The sequence below is a fragment of the Myripristis murdjan genome, chromosome 2 (assembly GCF_902150065.1).
Source record: "Myripristis murdjan chromosome 2, fMyrMur1.1, whole genome shotgun sequence".
Taxonomy (NCBI): domain Eukaryota; kingdom Metazoa; phylum Chordata; class Actinopteri; order Holocentriformes; family Holocentridae; genus Myripristis; species Myripristis murdjan.
Window position 1 is genome coordinate 20,383,487 of NC_043981.1, and position 23,664 is coordinate 20,407,150.

At 41.6% G+C, this 23,664-nt stretch overlaps 1 protein-coding gene across 5 annotated transcripts in view; it reads left to right on the forward strand.

The window, feature by feature from the left end:
- The first annotated feature begins 977 nt into the window (after positions 1–977).
- LOC115370930 (CD276 antigen homolog) overlaps positions 978–23,664 on the forward strand; it is a 32,890-nt gene continuing 10,203 nt past the window's right edge. For 2 of the 5 annotated variants that reach the window (XM_030068034.1, XM_030068018.1), the window contains exons 1-5: positions 978–1,078; positions 3,472–3,513; positions 8,612–8,652; positions 9,418–9,750; positions 11,475–11,619. In XM_030068034.1, the coding sequence (XP_029923894.1) occupies positions 999–1,078; positions 3,472–3,513; positions 8,612–8,652; positions 9,418–9,750; positions 11,475–11,614 (636 nt within the window). In that variant the 5' untranslated portion in view covers positions 978–998 and the 3' untranslated portion in view covers positions 11,615–11,619. Of the gene's footprint in view, positions 1,079–3,471; positions 3,514–4,529; positions 4,751–8,611; positions 8,653–9,417; positions 9,751–11,474; positions 15,088–23,664 lie in introns of those variants that run through there. The other 3 variants (XM_030068026.1, XM_030068011.1, XM_030068043.1) reach the window with 3 other exon arrangements.

Sequence of the window (23,664 nt, forward strand, 5' to 3'; positions counted from 1 at the left end):
ACTGCATGCTTCAAGACCGCTCAGGCTCCTGGAAGTTTTCTATTTTCTCTTAAATCTCTTCATATTTTTGGACACTGCTACTGTCACAACCATAACATGTCAACACCGTCACTTCTGTATAAGAAATATTAAATTGGATTATGGAATAAATGTATACTTTTTAAGAAGAGGTCTGATGCAGGTAGCAACAGGGGGGAAACAAGCCGGCTAATGTGAACAACTCATGCTTATCATGTGAAAGAGCAGGTTTTTGTCTCCACCGTCAGACGTCACCACCGTCAGGTTTTCTGTGTGACGGTGATGACTGAAGTGAAGAAGCCATTGACTTGAGTGGTATACATTTTGGAAATGTATGTTCTAATGAGGCGACTGTCACCACCGTCAGATTAGTGTCACCACCGTCAGAGGCAGTTATATTTGTTTTAAATGAATATGCTTACAATATGTTTCTTTGGTGCTGTTGAATTATTAAAGTAATAGTCTCTTTTCATACAAAAATATGTTTTTCAAATAAAAAAAAAACATTACGGTGACGGTGTTGACAAAAACAAAGTAGCCTAATAACTGGAAAAACGCCTATTTTATGAAAAAAATGCAAAATGAGGAGGTTGCACCGGTACATTGCTGAACAGCCAAGACCTTGGCCTATAATGATATACCTTCAGATTTTGTAATTTAACTCACTTTTATTCTTTTTTTTTTTTTTTTTTCTTCAAAATTAAAACCTGTTTTATCCAAATTCCCAAGAATCAGTGATATATTTTTCTAAATATTTTGTTTGGAACAGGCTGTGCATGCTCCAAAAGAAACCGCGCAATAAGATTTTATAAGAATAGATAATAAATAAATAATAAATAATGAATAAAAGATAACACTGATGCTGTTGAGTCTGATGCTGTCATCAGTTATTGATTAGTTTAGTTGATTAGGTGATTAATTCATTAGGTCCCTGCTCTGCCTGCGCGCCATCGTGTGGCCGTGTGTTGTCACCTGGTCACATGTGGACTCTGACGTCACGTGACTCTGGGTTTGCGGAAGCCTGTCAGGTGAAGACTGTCAGTCCTCTGCGCACGCTGCTGTAAGTTTCTAAAAGTTTCTAACTTTTTTCAGGGTCGGTCCCCACGTGAGAGTTGATTAACCGAATAATCTGCACAATCCGAATATTCTGAGTAATCTGTGGTGGGGAGGTTTGACAGAAACCTTAAGATTTTTAACGTGTTCGTTCCTCTGAGCTCAGAGTGAAGCACGAGATTTGTTCCTACATATGAACACACACACACACACACACACACACACACACACACACACACACACACACACACACACACACACATACACACACACTGCGGGATAAGGGGTCAGTGTGTTGTTGTTTTTTTGTTTTATTCCTGGCTGTCATGCTGTTGGTCTGGTCACTGTGTCTGCCGCCGCTGCGCTGTCAGTCCCTGCTCATAACTTTTTTATTGTTCATATCTTGTTTTTATAGCTGACAGAAAACACACAGTTTTACGTATAGATTTTTTTCTACTTTATTTATTTTAGTCGTACATTTGTCACCTTGAGTAGTTCTTCAGTTTGACTCTTAGTTTTTTGGTTTTGTGCTGTTTTCTCAGAAACTCCGAGAAACTTGGAGAGAAAAAAACAGAACAACCAATAAATAAAGTCTGATCAATATTCAGATAAATCCTAATTGATAATCACTGATATCTTCAGTGATTATCAATAATGACATTAAAGCACAAAATCTCAGCAGAGAGTGAGTAAGCAGTAATTATGTTTCATGCAATAACAAATGCATGAATAAATAAAATTAATGATTTGATTGTTAATATTTAGGTATTATTTAGGTATCGTTATTATTAACATTGTCATAATCAGTTTTTTAACTGGTGCACAAAGTTGCCTTCATTTTCTCTTACAGAATCTTCCAGCGTCTCTTCCTGCAACAACAATAACACTAATAATAATACAAATACTAATACTAATAATGTTACATGGCTGGGGCTGTAGCGATACACTAATCTCACGATACGATACGATATTCAGCTCACGATACGATACATATCATGATATTCGGCCAACGATACGATTTGATATGATTCGATATGATTCGATACACTTATATCATTTTCTGAAAGATTTCAAAGGGACAGAGTGATTTTGGTGACATCTTGTGAGTGTTCCATTGACTTGGATTGAATTAACTGAACTGAAAACTGAAAGCATCAGTCAGTTACACAATATATGGCTCTGACTGGACAGAGTCTACAGTTTGCAAATGTTGGACAAAATGAATCAAAGATGTGATGAGAAAATTAGTTTGGCTTACTCCAATAATTTAACAATATGTTAAATAATAATTTAACAATATGTTAAATTTAACAATATGTAATTTAACAATATGTTAAATTATTATTATTATTTTAAAAATGTAAATTACTTATAAAACAGACCTAACAATTCAGCTACCAATGAATGAGCAGTGGTATGCCTGTGATAACATAGATTGAAAAATAAGCCGAAGTGATACCTCTTCTCTGAATAGACAAGCTAAGCCAGTGTGCTGCTGTTAGCCAGTGAAAATAGAGGGAGCGGAGTGGCAACTCTTTGCTTTGTTATACAATCAATATGTCAATATGTTATGTACAATATGTTATACAAGGATTGAAGGTGCTGGATTTATATTGGCCGCCTCTCTCCTGAATCTCTGAGCTCTGACTGCGTAAACAGGGAGAGGAAGACGTCGGCGTCTGTGTAAAGAGAGTATCTGGACGGGTAACTTGCTAGAAATGCTCTACAGCGACACTAGCGGCTAATCGCTCTCCTGCAGCGCGAACGGGGGAAATGGGCGGCGAGCAGAGCGCCAGACGGACACGGGGGATTTGAACGGGGCTTAATGCATCGATACTCGCGGCTGAAAAATCAATACTTTCTGGGTAAACAAAATATCGATATATATCGCAGAATCGATAAAATTGCTCAGCCTGATACATGGCTGGACTGTTTGATGCAGCAACTCCAGTACCCAGTGCAGTAGACAGTGCAGTACACCGTGTGGTACACAGTGCAGTACACAGTGCAGTACACAGTGTGGTACACAGTGCAGTACACAGTGCAGTACACCGTGTGGTACACAGTGCAGTACACCGTGTGGTACACAGTGCAGTACACAGTGCAGTACACAGTGCAGTACACAGTGCAGTACACAGTGCAGTGCAGTTTATTGTGTGGATGTGCAGCTTCACTGCAGCAGTGTTTTAAGAAAAACTATAAATGTATATGAAATCAATCAGTCAATCAATACAAGTAAAATTAATAAATAAAACAAAATAAAATAAATCAAATGACAATAAAGCAAAACAAAATAAAATGAAATATAATAAATATGCACAGTATTCTTCAGGGGGGTCTATAGGCCTCTGGATGATGTATTGTCAAATCTTCCATTTCTTCTTCTTTTTTTCCCTGTAGCTCCGGCTCCTCTCTCCACTGTGACGTTCCAGTGAAGCAGACGTGAGTGTTCCAGTGTTCCAGTGTTTTTATTGTTCCAGTGTTTTCAGTATCTCGGTGTTGGTTCTGCCTCCACGTGTGGAAACAAAAGAACCGAGCCCGTGTTGTCCAGATGTTTTCCTGTGTGGCAGTTTAGCCCAAATGAAGCAGAGAGCATGGAGGAGCGCTTAGCAGAGAAATTACAAACATATTTCATGTTTTATTGTTTTTTTTTTCTCCTTGATGGAACAGAACAGATGTGATTTAGGCAAAACTCCAACCTTAAAATAATTCATCTTAACATTTGAAGGGTCTGAATCCATTTTGAGACCTGAAATTCATCACTTAATCCTTAAAAAAAAAAAAAAGAAAAAAGAATTGTGATTAAAATGAGAACTTGATTTGGGAAGCAGACGTTCTGAGACTAAACATGATGTCATTTATTCTGTATTTAGGTATTCATTTTTTTTTTATTTTTTAAATGCTCAATTTGCAACAAAACTCGTAATTTGTAAAAATGTAAGACCTCTATCTCTGGATATCTATAGAATATCTGTAAACCTTTCAAACCTGCATGGACTACATGCAGAATATCTGCGAAATATTTACAGAATAGAACATGTGTAGATGGAACAGATGTATAATCATAACATCTAATCTATAATTCAGAATCAGAATCAGAATACTTTATTAATCCCCAGGGGGAAATTACTTTTTGTTACAATAACAACTCCCACTCAAAGTGTAAAGTAAAAAGAGCAAATAGTCAAGAAAAATAAAGAGAGGAATATAAATATAAATATAAATATATATAGAATAAAAAGAGAAAAAATATATGTACAAGTGCAAACATGGACAGGAGTTATTGCACAATAATTGATGGAAACAACATGGAAAACATTTTATAGTAATATATAAGTCAGCTTATCAGTACATGTAGAGTAAAAATTCGATTTGAGGACAGAAATAACATTAAAACAGGACATTTATAAGATGTTACAGGTGCACGTGGAGGGACGGTTGGGGTGCCGGAGCGTGTTTCTTGGGTGGGATGCGCTACGTCGCCGTTTACGTCACACGCTGGTAGGGCTTTCCTCATGGCGAAGTCTCTGCGTTGGCAACACACCAGTTTGACCAGCGTACCAGCATCCCGGAAGACCAGTTAACAAAGACCAGCCTCGCAGTTTCGACTTCAGCCACGACCTGAGAGCATCTGAGAGCACCTGGGGCCACAGGGCGCAGACATGGACGCTTCCAGAAGGTCAGTGCGGCCGAACGAGGGCCATGTTAGCGAGGGGAGCTAGCTTTAGCTTCCGAGCGGCAGTGAAGCCCCCCCGGCGAGCTAACTTCCAGGAACCCGGCCCGCACGGAGCGCACTGTGTCCGGCTTCCTCCGTGAGTCACCCGGCCTGTCCGAAACATCCAGCTGGGGGCCTGGAGGGTCACATCCACAGGCAGGAAAGGCTCGGACTGGTTAGGAGACGTGTTGTTGTTGTTGTTGTTTTTGTTTGTTTGGCGTAAAACAACGAGAACCCCGCTGGAAACCGTGAATCCAGCCCGGTGCGCCTCTTTCTGTTTACATAACGGTCCGGACTCCGGGGAGCTTGTGCGCTAAAAAGAGCCTTTTCCGACGCTTATAATCGGATAAAGTAGCTAAAGTTAATTGTAAAAGCTCGCCAGGCCACATTCCCAGGTCATATTCATGTTTTAGGCCTCAAACTTATAATGTGGGGGTGTAAAATGGGCTGAACCGGCGGTTAGAAGACGTGGTTTTGTTCAGTCTCACTAAATTAAGCTCCATTTAACCGCGTTAAAACAGCTACCATAACTCTAATGGAACTTAAACTTTTACTAAAATAACATCATGTGGTCTTTTCCGGTGGTTATAATCAGATAAAGAACCTGTAGTTAGTTGAATCAGCTCTCTGCGTCACAGTCCAGTAACACCCTTTTTTTTTTTTTTTTAGGCCTTAGAGACTCAGAGGCCTAAATATTAAGTTAGAGTTAATATTTAGAGGTTTAAAAAAAAAAAAAAAAAAAAAAAAGGACAGGCCAGTCAGGCTAGTAAAGTTGTTCTTGGTGTGGAAACCCTTTGAGAAATGTAAATTCAGGGCACGTTATGCTCTGATAGTGATGCAGTAAAGACTTTAAGTTGTTTAGGTTAAGGTCATGTTAATTTTGCTTTTAGTTTTGCTGTTAGTTTTGACCACAAACAGACTCAAGTCTGCCAGGCTTTTACTGTGAAGCCCCAAAACACAAAAAAAAGTCCTTGGGTTTTACCCTGAAAACCCAGTGTCCTCCTTAACAAGCTCTTAATTTCAACATGAAACCAGTCAGGTTTAATTAAACAGAACAACTCGACAAAATTAGGCCTTAAATTTCACGGGATTCTCTTTTTTTTTTTTTTTTTTTTTTGTAATTGAAGGAGCAGTCAAGGCATTTTGCGATATCTCTTAAAGAGAAGTGAATTATATTAAAAATGTTTTTTAATAGTGAACTGAAAACGAAAAGGTCTAAATTGAGGTTTTTGTGTTGCAGGAGGCATTTCGGGGATTATCATCCAGGCCTATTAAAAATGTATCAAATTAAGAGAAAACCGAGGAGGGATTAATAATTGATTTTCCTGTTTCAGGAGTTAGGTCAAGGACTTGTTAAAGTTACACCTGCGGAACGGTTTAGGTGCATTTTAGCTCAATATTTCTGAATCCATACACTGAATCCACTTTTTTTTTTCTGCGTCCAATAGAGAATATTTTAAAATGAAACTTTATTTGGGGTATCCAGTACAGCCATCAAAAACAGCAGCTGAAGCAACAAAGTCAATAAAACGCAGTTAATAAATGAATAGAGCAGATATTCCTTTAGGCAGTTTAAATTAAAGGAGTGATAAGATGATAAGACACACACACACACACACGCAGCCTCTCCCTGGCTTTTAGCCTGGTGGGTGCATCATGTCAGTTTACTGTAACGCTGTCTGGCCAACATGCGGGCGCCTTCCTTAACAGAAACTGAAAGTTGGCTGGAAGCTGGGAGACGGGGAAAAGGTAAATGAAGTGGATCGGAGAAACAGCTGCAGCGCGCGACTGCGTTCACACAGCTGCTCAAACTGACCCAATTCTGGTTTTACAAAATTATACACACCCAGTTTCCACTTCACTCCATCAGCTCACCTGTGCAGTCTAATCTAATCTAATCTAATCTAATCTAAACCAACTGTTGTGGAAAAAGGATGGATAAAGTTTCCTCTCCTGCAGCCTGTGATGCTCAGCTTGTCGTGTTGTCACGGTAACAGAGGTGTCTATTCACTTCTGTGTTTGGCATTGAGCTCATAGTTAGTGCTGCACTTTACTGACAGCTGTTTCCACTATTCTGTCCCTCCTCATGGATATAAATAGGGAGGGGCAAAAAATTAGAAACACCTCTCAGTATAATGCAGTCCATTAGCAGACCTCTCTCTCTCTCTCTCTCTCTCTCTCTCTCTCTCTCTCTCTCTCTCTCTCTCTCTCTCTCCTCTCTCTCTCTCTCTCTCTTTTCCTCTCAAGCAGCTTCCTTTCCACCCCGCAGTCCAGCATCAACATCTTATCTCAGAGCTCCAGATGCAATCGGTGGAAGTGAAGTGAAAGTAAACATGTTCTCTGATGTGGTTTTTTTTTTTTTGGCAGTGAAATTTTCCATCCACTCTATTTCTGTTGCTTCACTTCCTCCATTTCGTCTGCTCAGACTAAATTACAGACGCTGGGCGGTTTGACAAAATAAAGTGAAAATGTGATAAATGACTTAAGTTTTGTGTTTCAGAGAGAAAAAGTTCTTAACTTCAAGGAAAACCGAACACAGAAATATGGCTCCTTCATCTGTCAGTTATTTTTTCAATCAGTCAGTTAAATGTCTCATCAATACAGATCCCACACTGAAGTGTTTCATCTCTTCATTTGAATAAAGTCAGGTCAGGTAGATGACGTGAAGTACACATCTTGTACACATCTTTCATCAAAAATATACTTAAAAATAAAAAATAAATTGCTGTCAATTGAAAGGAACAACAAATAATAAAATGTAGTGAAAGAAGAAAGAAACAAAGAAAAAACCTTCAGGGTCCGCTGACTAATTGGACTAAATTTGAATTGTGTCAGTAATGTTATAGTTTTATATGAGGGTGAGAACCCGTGTTCAGTTGTGTGTCATGAGTTGTTGCAACGTTTTGTATGTTTATACCAGTTGTTTCACAGTTTTGGTGCAAAATTGAACCATTTTTGTCCACTGCAGAATTAATAAAAATGGACAAAAATCCTCCAAAATCCCACATCAGAACACCAAGACCCCGAGGAACACCACAGAAAAAACAGCCACTGCTTCACCTTGTTCTGCGGTTCTATTAGATTTGATGATTTACTGCGATGTTTGTTTGTTTGAATCCTCCTCTAGTTTGTGTGTGTAAAGTTTGATGAGGCTGTGATTCTCCTAGAGGTCACTAGAGGTCATTTTCTCCAGCGACGTCCAGTTTGACAAAAGTCTGTGCCTGCAGTGAAATGGCTGCTATGGGGGCCAACATCATCACACAGGAATCAAATGTGGCTCATTGAATCCACAAGAGTCTCAGCTTTCCAGTCAAAGCCAACTGATGCAGCTCCAAGACTGTTTAGGCCCCAGTCTGCACACACACACCATTTTACAACAGGGCTACAGGTCGGCGCTCACCTTGATCACATGACACTGAAATCGACCAATCAGGCCAGAAGTCTGGGTGTTGCTGAGCTCTTTGAAATGCTCTGAGTATGAATTTTGCTGCACAAATAAACTACAGGGTTATGATTACTAGTTTTCTGTCGATCGATTAATTGACTGATTCAGCTCTACAGAGAAATGAGATTGTGTGTGTGTGTGTGTGTGTGTGTGTGTGTGTCCGTCCCGGCTGTGTTAGGTGATGTATTTAGTTACGGTCAGTGTTGTTTACTCGAGAGGAAAACAAAGCGAAGCGACACCCGGGCGGCTGGTCTGAGGTCAGCTCGGCCGTGACGTCTCGCCCGGCGGACAGAGGGAGAGTTTCAGCAGGAAGTGGGCCTCATCGCTTATTGATGAGTTATTGATCATTTATTAACGATTTCTGTCTGTGTGCCCCACAGCTGTGACAGGATCTGGCTGCTGCTCGTCTTTGTCACCGCAGGTAAGAAGCTCCAAAACACACCTGTAATCACATCACTAATTACATTAATTACATTATTAATTACATGTCATTATTTAGCCCTGAGGATACCACTAGCCATCCTGTATGTTTTTTTTTTTGGTTTTTTTTTTAATTTCTAAAATTTACTTTTTTGGGCTAATTTCTGGGGCATTTTCTTGTATTTTTTTATTAGGTTATTATGTTTATTTGTTTATTTTTATTTATTTATTTATTTTTTGGGGGGGCTAATTGTCTTGTTATTTTTTAACAGTTTTTTTTTATTTTCTGCGCATTTTCTTATCGTTTTTTAAAAACTTTTAAAAAATTGATACATTTCTTATAATTTTTCACTCTTGAGCTAGTTTCTGGGTCATTTTGTTGTGATTTTTTGTTTTTGGCTAATTTTCTCTTTCACTTTATTTTCTGGCCATTTCTTTTATAATTTCTGTTTTTGAATATTCTGATAATTTTATTTATTTATTTATTTTTACTTTTTTTGGGGCTTTGGCATTTTTGGCAAATGTATTATTGTTGATTTTCAGGTAATTTTATGCTAATTTTGCTTTCGCCTTTCTTCCATTTTCATGACAGAAATCAAGTAAATTTACATGAATTCACGCGATCAGATCCTAAAATCAGTCTTGTAGATTTTACTGGATCACCTGTGTACATTCTAAAGTGAGAATAGAAATATTCAGTGTGACGTACGGCGGCAGGCGGCTGAAGCCTCGGCATGAAGCTCTAAACGCGGTCGGTCTCTTGCAGCTTCCTGCCAGCAGAGCGTGAGCAGCGTGGTGGGACAGCACGTCCTGCTGCCCTGCGCCTATGAGCCGGCTGACAAGCTGCCGCCTCGCGTCAACGTCTTCTGGCGCTGGGGCGACGACGTCAACGTCTACAATATCGTCCAGAATGTTCAGCACCTGCAGAACCAGGCGCCTCGCTTCAGGAACCGCGTCAGCAGCTTCCCAGAACTCTACCGGACCGGAAACTTCTCCCTGCTGCTGCAGAAAGTCACGCTGAACGACAGCGGGTCCTACAGCTGCCACGTCCCGGCGGAGAACTTCCGGCAGAACGTCCAGCTCGATGTCCAGCTCACAGGTGAGCTGCTCTGACCTCACCTGAGCTACTGGCAGCACCGGAACCCCCTCCTGTTCCCTCTGCTCTCCAGGGAACAGCTGCTCACCTGCCTCCATGCTTTCCTGCCTCCTCTCTGTGTCTCTCCTCTCTGTGTCTCTCCTCTCTGTGTGTCTCCTCTCTGTGTGTCTCCTCTCTGTGTCTCTCCTCTCTGTGTGTCTCCTCTCTGTGTCTCTCCTCTCTGTGTCTCTCCTCTCTGTGTCTCTCCTCTCTGTGTCTCTCCTCTCTGTGTGTCTCCTCTCTGTGTCTCTCCTCTCTGTGTCTCTCCTCTCTGTGTGTCTCCTCTCTGTGTCTCTCCTCTCTGTGTCTCTCCTCTCTGTGTGTCTCCTCTCTGTGTCTCTCCTCTCTGTGTCTCTCCTCTCTGTGTGTCTCCTCTCTGTGTGTCTCCTCTCTGTGTGTCTCCTCTCTGTGTGTCTCCTCTCTGTGTCTCTCCTCTCTGTGTCTCTCCTCTCTGTGTCTCTCCTCTCTGTGTGTCTCCTCTCTGTGTGTCTCCTCTCTGTGCGTCTCCTCTCTGTGCGTCTCCTCTCTGTGTCTCTCCTCTCTGTGTCTCTCCTCTCTGTGTGTCTCCTCTCTGTGTCTCTCCTCTCTGTGTCTCTCCTCTCTGTGTCTCTCCTCTCTGTGTCTCTCCTCTCTGTGTGTCTCCTCTCTGTGTCTCTCCTCTCTGTGTCTCTCCTCTCTGTGTCTCTCCTCTCTGTGTCTCTCCTCTCTGTGTCTCTCCTCTCTGTGTGTCTCCTCTCTGTGTGTCTCCTCTCTGTGTCTCTCCTCTCTGTGTCTCTCCTCTCTGTGTGTCTCCTCTCTGTGTCTCTCCTCTCTGTGTCTCTCCTCTCTGTGTCTCTCCTCTCTGTGTGTCTCCTCTCTGTGTCTCTCCTCTCTGTGTCTCTCCTCTCTGTGTGTCTCCTCTCTCCTCTCTGTGTGTCTCCTCTCTGTGTGTCTCCTCTCTCCTCTCTGTGTGTCTCCTCTCTCCTCTCTGTGTGTCTCCTCTCTCCTCTCTGTGTCTCTCCTCTCTGTGTGTCTCCTCTCTGTGTGTCTCCTCTCTGTGTCTCTCCTCTCTGTGTCTCTCCTCTCTGTGTCTCTCCTCTCTGTGTGTCTCCTCTCTGTGTGTCTCCTCTCTGTGTGTCTCCTCTCTCCTCTCTGTGTCTCTCCTCTCTGTGTCTCTCCTCTCTGTGTGTCTCCTCTCTGTGTGTCTCCTCTCTCCTCTCTGTGTCTCTCCTCTCTGTGTGTCTCCTCTCTGTGTGTCTCCTCTCTCCTCTCTGTGTGTCTCCTCTCTGTGTGTCTCCTCTCTGTGTGTCTCCTCTCTCCTCTCTGTGTCTCTCCTCTCTGTGTGTCTCCTCTCTGTGTGTCTCCTCTCTGTGTGTCTCCTCTCTCCTCTCTGTGTGTCTCCTCTCTGTGTGTCTCCTCTCTCCTCTCTGTGTCTCTCCTCTCTGTGTCTCTCCTCTCTGTGTGTCTCCTCTCTGTGTGTCTCCTCTCTGTGTGTCTCTTCTCTGTGTGTCTCCTCTCTGTTTCTCCTCTCAGCTCACCTCCTCATGTTGATCTCCTGAATTCAACTTTGCTTGTTGGTGTTTTAAAACCTCACATGTTGGATAAAGGTGTCAGATGTGAAGTGTACCTGTAGCCGTGGAGCCGGCGCTGTGTGTTGAACCCTGACCCCCACCTTGAACCCTGACCCTCACCTTGTGTTTCCTTCCCAGGTGAGGAGAACAAGACGACAGGGGGAGGTGCCGCTGGAAACCGAATAGGAAACAAGAGCGGCAGCATCGGCATCAGGCTAAACCACCTGACCCTGCTGGTGTTCCTGCTGCTGGGTCAGAGCGTCCTCTGTCAAAACTGAACACAGTTTTCTTTGTTTATTTATCAGATCTTGAGCTCTGCTTTATTTTCCTGGGCATTTGGAAGTAAACAGCAGAAACCAAAACTTTATTTCTGCATAAAAGCTGATGAAAGTTTCCTGAACGCAGCGTTTAACCCTCTGACACCCGAGCACATTCACATTCACCTCATTACTGTCAAAAACACCAGAAAGAAGCTGATGAGCAAACTGGCCTGGAATCTGCAAAACGTCCCGACAAAAATATATTTTTTTTTCTAAACAAGCAGCAGAGAAACTGGAAAAAAACAAAATGACCCGAAAATTAGTGAAATGTTACAGGAAAATTTGCAAATAAATAAATAAAGTCACAAGACAGCTAGGTTTAAAAGGAAATCACAAGAAAATTACCTCCAAAATACCTTCAAAATAAAAGTTTGATCCAGACAGTCCATATAATGCAGCAAATAATATAAAAAATGTTCATGTAAGTAGAAACAGTCGCTTTGTTTTCCAGACATAACAGAAGCTACATGTGTGACGTTACAGCGCCCACTACAGGCCACATTTAGTGCTGCATCAATAATCCTCTGAAACTCAGGAGTCCATCTGAAAAAAACAAATAAATAAAAAATTAAATAAAATCCTATCCCTCACTGTGAAATCAGAATAAAAGAAGATTGTTTTTATTATTGGGACAAAAGGTTTGAAAGGCTCAAAGAAAGTTTGGTCATCTTTATTTTAATTTTATTTGTGTTTGAGTATGTGTATATATTTTTAAATTATCTATTGACTTTTTTTTCAGATGAGAATCTCTGCTGTTCAGCAAAAAAAAAATATTGTCGTCGTAGACAGTATTGATTATTAAAATATATTTGTTGAAGTTCAAGTTAAATAAATCATTTCAAAATAAAGCGCGGCTCATGGTTCCAGAGGGTTAAGCTGTCATGTCACAGACAGTTTACACTGTGGCATAATTAATTCATAACTTAATTAATTATGCCACAGTCCAGTTCTTCTGCAAGTTTCCTACATGAAGGTTGTTTTTCTGTAAACAGGCTGTTATTTTATATGGAGGATTACATTTTTTATCTCTGTGTTATTTATGGTATTTATTTCCCGTCTGTCTGGAGGCTCAGTGTCGTCTGTCTGGTTCAGAGTGAAGCAGGAAATGTTTTATTAGATTTAATTTGCACTAACAAAGCTGAATAAATCTCCCAATCATTTTTTTTCTTTTCCCCAAAAAATGTCAGGAAATCCAGACAGTTTGGAGCTGCTTGATGAATCACTCCGAACTACAGGTCATATTCAGAAAAAAAAATTATGTGTGTGTGTGTGTGTGTATATATATATATATAGAATGTAGACATTTTTCAGCAGCATAGCTGTGATGCCGCCAGCTGCCTTTACCTGAATCTAGTAGAGCTGCTGAAAATAGAAGAGAAGACATGTTTTTGTATAATAAAACAATCCTGATCAGTGATTCTGTGCTGAATAAAATATAGAATAAAATTTTTGGGGCTGATAGAAAATAATATGTAGAATAAAAAAATACTGAGCAGTGATTTGTCCAAAATTTAAAAAATAGCATAAAAAATAATAAAATGTGCAGAATAAAAAACGCTGCTCAGTGATGGTTTGGCTGCGGTCTGACCCACAGCAACTCGCTAAGGCTTCTGGGTAATGTAGTTTTTCATTAAAAAAAAAAACAAACAAAAAAAAAACACATCACCTACATTTAGTTTTGGTTCTGTGAGGAAAATGCTTCCGTGTTCCAGCTCTGTTCTCGGTTCTCCACGCTGCACCTTAAATTTAGTCTTCCAGGTTTTTCCAGAATGTTCTGAAGTATTTTTGACGCTTTTGTGAGATTTTGAGGTTTTGTTTAAATAATTAAACACAGATAAAAAAAAAAAACAAAAAACAAAAAAAAACGGGATGTCAGTTTGTGGATCAGCAGCCGCTGCATCTATTCAAAACACCTCCATGTTGTCCTTTTCATTCATTCACTCATTCATTCATTCATGTGTTTTGACGTTTAAATGATTTGTAACAGACATGATAAGTGATTTGTAACAGTTTGTGATTTGTCAGCATAATCAGGGATCTTTACTCTGGGAATCAACTGGAATTTGGGGTTTTGCTGCTCTCTTCCGGCAGGGTGTCGGCATGCTAACAGCTAGCCTGCCGTTAGCCTAGCCGTGCTAATGTCCTGAACTGAAAGCCTCAGAGAAGTCAAGGCTCTCCTCCACACTGGATTTGGTCTCCAGCCTCAGAGTTTGGGTTCAGAAACACTCGAGCGACACGTGGAGTTTCACTCTCACAGCAGCCACGGCTCGGTTTCTTCTTCTTTGGTTCTTTACACGTCATTCTCTCCTGCTAGCTAAGATGATGGCGGCTAACATAAGCTATTGAGAGGAAATACCAAACTCTGAGAATAGAAACCAAATCCAGTGTGGAGAAAAGTCTGGAACAGTCTTTACTGAACTGTTAACCGCTCTGGCCAAAATCATGTTTCTCTGCCCTGAAAGTTCCCAACACGCCTGAGCCTATTTGCATATTCATAGATCTGCGCATTTTTAATGAGGGCAGGATTTCCAGTTATATTTCCTGGCGTCTGCAGACAGTGAGAGTCTGAGATCCAGACCGACTGAATCTTATTGACGCTCTTGAGTTCACGAGAAGAACGTTGTCGGCGTACGTAATCACTCTGCACCGCCACAGAGGAGAACAGTGAAGCTCTGCAGCCGTGGCATTAATGTGGTGATCTTAATTATTAAAATTAAGTGATGAAGTGAATCCAAAGAAGAAGAGGAGGAGGGGGGGGAGGAGGACCCGCTCGTTTTCTTCTTCCTTTGAATCCCAAACATTTAATTTCTGCTCATTTCACCTCCTAAATTTATGAGTTATGAGTTACACATGGATGAGGGATCAGTTTAATGTTGATGAACAGAAATCATTTTTAGGGTCTTAAACAACATCAAAGTGGATCATCGAGGTGCAGACGGAGGGTTCGGTCAGTGGCCGGGGCGTTAGCAGGGCTAGGCTAACAGCAGGCTAGCTGCTAGCATGCTAACGGCCTGCAGGTTCTTGTTCTGCCTCAAAGCTTCATTATGATGAACTGACAGACGAGCTGTGGAGGAAGGAGCTCAGACTCGCCTCAGCAGAACCTCTGTCTTCAGGTCCACCATCATCACCATCATCATCATCATTATCATATTCACACCACGCTGCCTGTTGCCGAGCAGCTGCTGTTAAAAAAAGATTTTACAGTGGTCCCTCATTAATCGCGGGAGATAACGGGAATTGCGGGAATAACCCGCAATAGGCAAAATCCGCAAAGTAGTCAGCTTTATTTTTTTACAATTATTATAGATGTTTAAAGGCTGTAAAACCCCTCACTACACACTTTATGCACTTTTCTCAGACAGGCATTAACATTTTCTCACTTTCTTCTCTTGTTTAAACATTCTCACTCTTTTTTACAATACGCTGTAAAATAAAAAAGCATGCAAAATTGCACTAAAAAAAATCTGCGAAACTGCGAGTCCGCAAAAGGTGAACCGCGTTATAGCGAGGGACACCTGTATAGGAAGCACTTCATGTTGAGCTCGTTCACTAGGGAACGTTCTGCTGTCAGGACGTTCTTTTTTAAGGTTTCCTGTGTGACTTCAAGAAAAGAATGACATGTCGAACTGATGATGTCATGGAAGAAGCTGTCGATTACAATTTGCCTCAATAAAAAGTTTGCAATCAGAGAAAATCGTCTTCTGAAATTATTTTCCTGAATTCCTGCTGCCCCCTTCACACACATCTGAGAAATTGCACCTGACTGCAGTCCGCAGATCGGGGTTGGGCTAAATGTTGGCGGAGCTAAACGTTTGACTCTGCCCCGGCGCCATCTGGTTAGGGTTACGGTTAGGTTAGGAAATAATACACTCGATATCTCACGCACACTCCCATCTCCAATTTCAGTAGTACGAGCAGCTTTGGTTGTGAGTTTTTGCGTGAAAAGGCACTGACTCACGTCCGTTACTGAACTGCCAAAACCCTGAAGAACAACCCTCCTTGACTGAGGTTCAGGGTCAGTGTGAAATCATGTGGCAGAACCTGATGCCCGGTACTGGGATTCAGGAACTGTCAGACTTGATCCAGCCTTATGGAGTCACCCCTTCCCCTCAAGTCTTCCACATGAAGTCTGTAAAATTTAAAAATAGTTCAGCTGATAGCGCAATATCTGTAAGATCTTTGACACAGCTCATAAATAGACTGACTAATGCCAATATGCTCACAAGGCGCTGCCACTTCCCTTATCTGGAGCTGCGGCCGCGTCGACTTCCTGTTCAGGAGTGTTGAAACCTGGGCGGCGTGAGGCTGCAGTGTCATTTCTGAGCTGAAGCTGCAGAGCATCGGCCGCGAGCTCCAGAGACGCTCTCAGCTCTCACGCCTGCTGCTGCCTTCACTGACCATGGAGCTGCTGTGGCTGCTACTCCCTGTCCTCGCTGCCGCCACCGAACCCAGCACTGCCCCGGCTGAGCAGCTGCAGGACGTTCAGGAGAGGAATGCGACCCTGGGACAAGATGCCATCCTGAGGTGTGCGGTTAAGGGCGATAACATCTACTGGTACATGCAGGATGAAGGCGGGGTGCCGGTGGCCGTCCTGCGCACCTTCAGCACCTTCAGCAACACCTCTGAATATCGCAACAACTCATTTAGAGGGAAATACTTCGGCCTGACTGACAGCCGCTTTCTGGTCAGAAACGTGACCGAGGACGACGGCAGGTTTTACTTCTGCGGCCAGAAAGAAAACAAAACCATACTGTTCAAGAACGGATTCAAGCTCGTCTTTGGTAAGAACCTTTCAAAACAGAACGTGTGTTAGTTTAAAGCTCTGACCTGCAGAACCAGAAATCAGAGCAGCGTCACTTCTTCTGCTCTCAGAACATTTATATCACCTCACACTAATAACTCACTCAGCTTAACTTTAATTATCGCTCATTTCTGCAAAGGTTATATAGAAGAGTCTTTCCTAGAGCTTTTTATTATTTTGAAGGAACGCTTCCTGGGTCAGGAGCATTATTCTTCACAGCCCTGCGGTTCTAACAGCGGCTGTCTGGCTGTCACGCAGCTTCTTTTTACAGATGGAACCACCGACCACGCAGCCGTGACCTTTAACCTCCTCCTCTGTGGTTTCCTTGTTGTAATTGTAAATCACTCAAAATACCTTGACTCAACAAACCCAATCTTTATTAAATTAAATACCTTAAAATTCAATGATATTGTTGAACTAAGATCCAATCTTGTAATGTTCAAGGCACATAACAACCAACTTCCGTGCTGCATTCAGGAAATGTTCTCACCCAGAGTAAGCCGGTATGATCTTAGGGGAACCAATATGTTTAAAATTATAAAGGTTAGGACCAGCTTTCGTAGTAGGTGCATTTCATCTAAAGGAGTTTACCTGTGGAACAGTCTCTGTGATGAGCTAAAATCATGTACATCTGTCTGTCAATTCAAAAACATGTTTAAACTTAAGGTAATTAATAAATACAAATCCTTATTATAGAAATACGTGTATGTATGTATGCATGTGTATATATATGTATATGAGTGTATGTGTATGCTTATGTATGTGTGTGTGTATATGTGTATGTATATATGTATGTATGTGTATATGTATATACAGTACAGGCCAAAAGTTTGGACACACCTTCTCATTCAATGCGTTTTCTTTATTTTCATGACTATTTACATTGTAGATTCTAACTGAAGGAATCAAAACTATGAATGAACACATGTGGAGTTATGTACTTAACAAAAAAAGGTGAAATAACTGAAAACATGTTTTATATTGTAGTTTCTTCAAAATAGCCACCCTTTGCTCTGATTACTGCTTTGCACACTCTTGGCATTCTCTCGATGAGCTTCAAGAGGTAGTCACCTGAAATGGTTTTCCAACAGTCTTGAAGGAGTTCCCAGAGGTGTTTAGCACTTGTTGGCCCCTTTGCCTTCACTCTGCGGTCCAGCTCACCCCAAACCATCTGGATTGGGTTCAGGTCCGGTGACTGTGGAGGCCAGGTCATCTGCCGCAGCACTCCATCACTCTCCTTCTTGGTCAAATAGGCCTTACACAGCCTGGAGGTGTGTTTGGGCTCATTGTCCTGTTGAAAAATAAATGATCGTCCAACTAAACGCAAACCGGATGGGATGGCATGTCGCTGCAGGATGCTGTGGTAGCCATGCTGGTTCAGTGTGCCTTCAATTTTGAATAAATCCCCAACAGTGTCACCAGCAAAACACCCCCACACCATCACACCTCCTCCTCCATGCTTCACAGTGGGAACCAGGCATGTGGAATCCATCCGTTCACCTTTTCTGCGTCTCACAAAGACACGGCGGTTGGAACCAAAGATCTCAAATTTGGACTCATCAGACCAAAGCACAGATTTCCACTGGTCTAATGTCCATTCCTTGTGTTTCTTGGCCCAAACAAATCTCTTCTGCTTGTTGCCTCTCCTTAGCAGTGGTTTCCTAGCAGCTATTTGACCATGAAGGCCTGATTCGCGCAGTCTCCTCTTAACAGTTGTTCTAGAGATGGGTCTGCTGCTAGAACTCTATGTGGCATTTATTTGGTCTCTGATCTGAGCTGCTGTTAACTTGCGATTTCTGAGGCTGGTGACTCGGATGAACTTGTCCTCAGCAGCAGAGGTGACTCTTGGTCTTCCTTTCCTGGGTCGGTCCTCATGTATGCCAGTTTCGTTGTAGCACTTGATGGTTTTTGCGAGTCCACTTGGGGACACATTTAAAGTTTTTGCAATTTTCCGGACTAACTGACCTTCATTTCTTAAAGTAATGATGGCCACTCGTTTTTCCTTAGTTAGCTGATTGGTTCTTGCCATAATATGAATTTTAACAGTTGTCCAATAGTCCAAACATTCTTCACTAAACCAGTTGGATTCACAAAGAGCTATGCTGAATATTGTTCTGAGATAAAAACATTTCTGGTTCCTCAAAGAATTGTTTTTAACGGCACTTTCAGGTACCTTTGAACTATAAAGAAGTGGTTGAATGAATGAATGAATGAATGAATGAATGAATTTTATTTCGAACATGTCTAAAAGAAAAAAGAAAATAATAATTAAAGCTTCAAGCAGCTACGTGAAACAAAACAAAACAAAACAAAAATAATAATACAAGCATCATCGAATCAGAATAAACACAAGTTCGAAACAGGAGTGGGAAGAAGTATGCACTTTTTAAAAATTCCCACACCTTTCATACCCATTATAGTTTATATATCTATTGCAACTTTATCCATATATAGATATATATACACTACTCACAAAAAGTTAGGGATATTTGGCTTTCGGGTGAAATTTATGGAAAATGGAAAAAGTTCACGCTACAGTGATATTATATCATGAAAGTAGGGCATTTAAGTAGAAGCATACACTGGTGATTTCCTCATCTCAAACAATTTCTTGAAACAAAAGCCAACAACAGTGGTGGATATACCACAACAAAAAATGTCAGTGTCAATAACTTGTCATGTGCCCTTGAGCATCAATTACAGCTTGACAACGATGTCTCATGCTGTTCACAAGTCGACTTATTGTCTGCTGAGGCATGGCATCCCACTCTTCTTGAAGGGCGGCCCTCAAGACATTGAGGTTCTGGGGTACAGAGCTCCGAGCCTCTACACGGCGACTCAGCTGATCCCATAGGTTTTCTATGGGATTCAGGTCTGGAGAAAGTGCAGGCCACTCCATCTGAGGTACCCCAGTCTCCAGCAGCCGTTCCCTAATGATACGACCTCGATGAGCTGGAGCATTGTCGTCCATGAAGATGAAATTAGGCCTGTGTTGTTCATGCAGGGGCACAATGACTGGATTAATGATGTTGTTCAGGTAGTATGGGCTTGTCACTGTACCATTAGGGCAGTTCTGTACAGACTAGACACACCTGCCCACACAGTAACACCACCACCACCAAAGGCTCGTCTGGTGACAACAGTGGCTGATGCATAGTGCTCTCCTTGACGTCTCCAACATCGTTAGCAGCCATCATTTCTGCTCAACATGAATCGGCTTTCATCAGAGAACAGCACTGAGGCCCACTGGTCCCTCGTCCAGCGTAAATGCTCCCTGGCCCACGCAAGATGATGACACCTGTGCCTGGTGGTGTGGTCAGGTACCCTTGTAGGTCGTCTAGCACTCAGACCATGCTGATGTAAACGGTTTCGAATGGTCTGACGTGACACTTGGGTGCCTCTCACCTCCCTTAAACGTGCCTGGAGTTGAGTGGCATTCATCATCCGGTTCCACAGGGCACTGTTCACAATGAAGCAGTCATCACTGTGGGATGTGGCCAAAGGACGTCCACTTCTATGCCTTTCTGTGACTCTTCCAGTCTCTCTGTATCTCTGTTGCAACCTGCTGATGACAGTCTGTGACGCTCTAAGCTCAGTGGCCACTTCCGTCTGAGGACATCCTGTTTGAAGCCTCGCATGGCGAGGTGCTGCTGATCAATTGTTGGGTGTCGTCTTGGTCTCATGATGTCAAAATGTGAACAGCATGATGAGGAGGACTGTTTACCAATTCTAATTGAACCAGGACATTTATTGGTCGATTCATGGATCAAACACCTGTTGTGAATTTTGCCGTTAAGCTCCTTGTTAGAGAACAGCAACTTGTGCAAAAAGTACTGAAACATTGAACAGTTGGACATATGCATTCAAAAGTTTACAGAAGGTCACATTAAGTTCACCTGTAAAGGTTAGAATGCATTTTAGGTTCATCCTGAAATTTCACCCGGAAGCCGAATATCCCTAACTTTTTGTGAGTAGTGTATATATAGATATAGATATATAGATATAGATATATATACACACACACACACACACACACACACACACACACACATATATATATATATATATATATATATATATATAGATGGGATAAAAAAAAAACAATTTCTTAAACTAAAAAGATATTTAGAAAAACAACAACAACAAAAAAGAACCTTGTGCATCCTTTCAGACATTTCAGTGAGTGGGAGAACCTCGTTCTTTAGCTCCTGAAGGTTGGACCCACAGGTCTGGGTCAGGTCACATGACTCGGTTTGCCTTTAAACGCCTCAGTTTGTGTTTTGATTTTGTTCTCTTTATTTTCACTGCAGAACGTTCCAACCGTTCAGAAGGTCTTCAGGAACCCATGAGGTCGTTTTGGCAAAGCAACACTTCCCTGTGCATCTCGCTCGGCCTGAACGCTCTTCTTCTTTTAGGTGAGTGTGTGAAGACATGGTTCTTTAAAAGAGTGCATCGTTCCATGAAGAACCATCAACTGCTAACGAACCACTTCACTTAGTGGATGGTTCCTCACTTGGAAGAAAAAACATTTGAAAAAGGCCCAATCAGCTCCACGAAGAATAATTTTGAAACAAAAAATGTTCTTTAGCAAACATTTTTTCAAAGAGAACATTTTTCTTTAGAGATCTTGTTTTAGCTGATGATCTTCGAAGAACCATCTCTGGTTCCTTAAGGAACTTTTTTGATGGCTCTTTGACCCAGCTTTGGGGATTCTTAAAAGAACGTTTTAAATAAATGTTTTTTTAAAGAAGCATGTTCTGAAAGGTTCTCCTTGGAATCAGAAATGGTTCTCCTACAGCTCCACTATGAAGAACTATCCAAATTATAAGAATTAGCGACTCTCCTCTTTTCTCCTCTGAAGAACCATCGCTGGTGAGGAGGGTTAGAAAAGTTCTTCATTGAACCAGTTGGCTCCACAAAGAACTATTAACAGAACCTTTTTATTAAAGATCTTGGAAGAGCCATTTCTGGTTGCTCAGAGACAAAAAAAAAAAAAAGTTCCTCTGATGCAGACGCAGCAAATATGACAACATTTGCATTGTTATTTCTTGAGTCCAAGCAGAAAATGCATAGAACATTCAGAAGAACAGAAATAGAAAAGGCCTCAAGGGAGCCAAGAAATACAAAATAAAAAATAGAAGAAGGTTCTTCAAGGAACCAATTAGCTCCACAAAGAACTATTTTATAAAAAGTTTCTTATGAAACTTTTTGTTTTGTTTAACGTCTTAGAGGAACAACTTTTGGTTCCTCCCAAAAACATTTTTAATGGCTTTTTGAGGTGCCCCTAAACCATTTAAAGAAATGGTTCTTTAAAAGACAGCAGCTCCATGAAGAACCATCACCCAATGAAGAACCACTTCATTTAGGGGATGGTTCCTCACTTCCGGGGGTGGGAATCGTAGAAAGTTCTTTGGTCCACAAACTTGACAGAAACCTTTTCTATTTTGTACTTCTTTGTCGCGGCATCACTGTGGAACGTGTCGGTTCTTGTTTTTACCAAGTTTCACATAATAATCTTATATATTTGAAGCTGTTTTTGTTGTTTTTATTGTTGTATTTCCTGTTTATGTGATGTTGTTCTGTAGTTATTTGTTTAGTAGCTCGCGGCTGAACAGGTTTGGCTGTTTGTGCAGTGACAATAAAGTGTCAACAGTACTCTGTGAGCGCCGTGTGGGTTCCACAGTGGCCAGCTCACTTCCTGACTCTGTTTGCAGGTTTGCTTTTTTCAGTTTGTGGTCAGGTGATCGGTTGCCATCACCATGGGAACAACATTTCAGCTGTGACACCCGAGGCTGCAGAGATGCAGAACGGACCTCAGGTGAGTCAGCATCACCTCCACATGTCCCGGCTGCTGACTGGCACTACACCTCACTATTACTAAAATTATTATTTTTAATCACTGAATCAGTTTAAAGTGACGCGACCTTGGGAGTCCCATGCTAACCCCAAAGCCTGCAGTCCACATGTGTTCTTGTGGCCTGTTGTAAAATGGTGTGTGTGTGCAGACTGGGGCCTAAACAGTCTTGGAGGATTCAAACAAACAAACATCGCAGTAAATCATCAAATCTGCAGAACGAGGTGAAGCAGCAGCCATGAGAACAAGGGATCAGGAGATGAAGACGTCAGTGATGATGATGATGATGTTTGTGTGTTTCAGTACGAGGAGATCTACCTGACGAAGATGATGTACGGACGAAGGAATCTCTTTGAACCGGAGGACACACACCTGCGTCTCCACTGAAACCCAGGGACCCACAAGCAGGCTCTTATTTTGAAATGTTTCATTTAACCAACTAAACAATATTTCTTAAAAAAAAACAAAAAAAAAACACTACATTCAGCAATGTAAACACAATACTTTTTTCTTTTGTCTTGTTAAAAATTGTTCTTACTTATATTTTACTAATGAGTTTGATGTTTTTTATATGATGCTTATATATATATTACTTATAATTCTCATTGTTTTATTTTATTTTTAACTTTTTTTTGTTGAGACTCTCCATTTAAATGTCAAAGTACATGAATGAATGAATGAATAAAAGGACGACAGTTACATTTCCTGGTGCCTGCAGACGGTGAGAGTCTGAGATCCAGACCGACTGAATCTTATTGGCCATGACGCTCTTGAGTTCACGAGAAGAACGTTGTCGGCGTACGTAATCACTCTGCACCACCACAGAGGAGAACAGTGAAGCTCTGCAGCCTTGGCATTAATGTGGTGATCTTAATTATTAAAATTAAGTGAAATCAAAGAAGAAGGAGGAGGAAGGTGGACCCGCTCGTTTTCTTCTTCCTTTGAATCCCAAACATTTAATTTCTGCTCATTTCACCTCCTAAATTTATGAGTTACACCTGGATGAGGGATCTGTGTAATGCTGACGAACAGAAATCATTTTTAGGGTCTTAAACGACGTCAAAGTGAATCATCGAGGTGCAGACGGAGGGTTCGGTCAGTGGCCGGGGCGTTAGCAGGGCTAGGCTAACAGTAGGCTAGCTGCTAGCATGCGCTAGCATGCTAACGGCCTGCAGGTTCTTGTTCATGGATTCAGAGTTTTATTAATATGAGCTGACAGAGGAGCTGTGGAGGAGGGAGCTCAGACTCGCCTCAGCAGAACCTCTGTCTTCAGGTCCAGCAGCTTGAACCTGATCCTGCAGCAGATCTGACACCATCACCATCATCATCACCATCATTATCATCATTATCATA